At 44.4% G+C, this 2,049-nt stretch overlaps 1 protein-coding gene across 1 annotated transcript; it reads right to left on the bottom strand.

Moving 5' to 3' along the window:
* Window positions 1-948, bottom strand: LOC118535430 (olfactory receptor-like protein OLF4). The gene has a single exon (XM_078059419.1). The coding sequence runs from the start codon at window positions 946-948 to the stop codon at window positions 1-3; it is 948 nt and encodes a 315-aa protein (XP_077915545.1).
* Window positions 949-2,049: the final 1,101 nt, after the last annotated feature.

Genomic DNA, 2,049 nt, shown 5'->3' with positions numbered 1-2,049 from the left:
TTATAACAATTGGCCATGTAGTGTCTCCTTCACAAAGAATGCTTTCAGAGCCCTTTTCATGTCTTTGTTCCTCAGACTGTAGATGAAGGGGTTCAGAATGGGTGTGACCACTGTGTACATCACCGAAGCCACTGCACTTGCATGGGAGCTCTGGGGAGAAGCAGAGCTAAGGTACACTCCTAGGACTGTACAATAAAATAAGGAGACAACTGAAAGGTGAGATGCACAGGTGGAAAATGCCTTATACTTACCCAGGGCTGACGATATTCCATGTATGGTGGAAACAATCTTAGAATAAGAGTAAAGGATCCCAGCAAAAGGCCCACCCCCCAGCAGGACAGCTGCAAAATACATCACCAAGTTATTAAGAAAGGTGTCAGAACAGGCAAGTTGGATCATCTGATTGAGTTCACAAAAAAAGTGGGGGATTTGGAATTGTGTACAGAAGGAAAGCCGCAACATCATCAAACTTTGTAATAAGGAATTCAGGATACACATGATCCAGGACACCAGAACCAGCAGTCCACAGAGCCGGGGGTTCATGATGACTGTGTAGTGCAGGGGGTGACAGATGGCCACAAACCGATCATAGGCCATCACACTCAGGAGGAAGATTTCTGACACAGCAAAGAGTATAAAGAAATAAATCTGTGTGACGCAGCCTGCATAGGTTATAACTTTGCTCTGTGTCTGTATATTCACCAGCATCTTGGGGACAGTGGTGGAAGTGAAACAGATGTCTACTAAGGACAGGTTGCCAAGGAAGAAGTACATGGGGGTGTGGAGGTTGGGGTCCGTGCTGACGGCCAGGATGATGAGCAGGTTTCCAAACACAGTGATCAGATACATGGAGAGGAAAAGCCCAAATAAAAAGGGCTGCAGTTCTGGGTCCTCTGATGAGCCAAGAAGAAGAAACTCTGAAATTTGTGTATCATTGCCTGGTCCCATGTGGTGGAGGTGACTTCAAGGAAAGAAGCAAAAAGCATGACTAATTCTTAAACAAACATTTATTAGTCACAGATTTCAAATGCTACTTTTTATATTTTGTAGTCTAGAAATTCATTTCAATATGTTGTGCATGGATATGGTCCCCTTTGGTGAATCCCCTGTATCAGCAGAGTGATGGATTTTTCTTCCAATCCCCTTTTTTCCCAAAAAGCCATGTATTCTACAGTTTTGATTAAAAAATTATTCCAAATTTCAGAAATACAAATTGAGTGTTAGCAATGTTTTAGGCATTCTATAGGCAAGGAGTAAAGGGTGCTGGAGAAAAAATGTCCCTATCACCCAATGATGGAGAAAGAATAAATTAACAAATAAGAAAATTAATTACATTTCTGATGGTGGCAGGTGGTATGAAGAAAAGGAAAGCAGGGATAAAGCAGAGAGTGAATACGGCATGCTATTTTCATGGGTATGGAGACCAATTCTGCAAACAAGGTGACATTGGAACACAGATCTCAAGTAAGAGATGGAGGCAGATCAAGGATTATGGGGGAAATGTGTGCCCAGCAGAGGGAATGGCCAGTGCAAAGGCCCCAAGGAAGGTACTTGTTTCCAATGTTCAAGTCAAAGAAGCAAAGCCAGTGCTGCAAGGGGGAATGAACAGGAGAGAGATTGAGGAGAGACACTGTCAGACATGCTGAGCAGGGAAGTGGCCTCTCTGCTACCTCTGAACCCTCAAGGCACAAGGACTTCCTTGTCCACACTGCCTCTGCCACTGTATTCATCGTGTTGCAAAGGCATCCCATGAATTGAACAAGATCCCCTTCTTAGTGGCCTCTCTTGATCGAGTTCTGGCCCCTGTGTTGTGTCATGTTGGGAGTTATGAGTCCTGGCACCCTGTTGTGGGGACTTCTCACACACTACAAGTCACACACACAGGACACCGTGGCCTCCTGGGTTGTGTTATTCCCCTGTCTTTCTCAGCGCCTCCATCCTGATTATGCTAGGAATGAATCCAACCCAAGTAGGCCAGATCACTGATCTTTACCCTGCAAAGAACAGAAATGCCAATTCTTAAGCCTCCCATGGACAAATAATATATAT

Source organism: Halichoerus grypus, chromosome 1 (genome assembly GCF_964656455.1).
Source record: "Halichoerus grypus chromosome 1, mHalGry1.hap1.1, whole genome shotgun sequence".
Classification (NCBI taxonomy): Eukaryota; Metazoa; Chordata; class Mammalia; order Carnivora; family Phocidae; genus Halichoerus; species Halichoerus grypus.
Note: the sequence above shows the minus strand (reverse complement) of the source record. Positions and strands in the feature narration are given on the sequence as shown.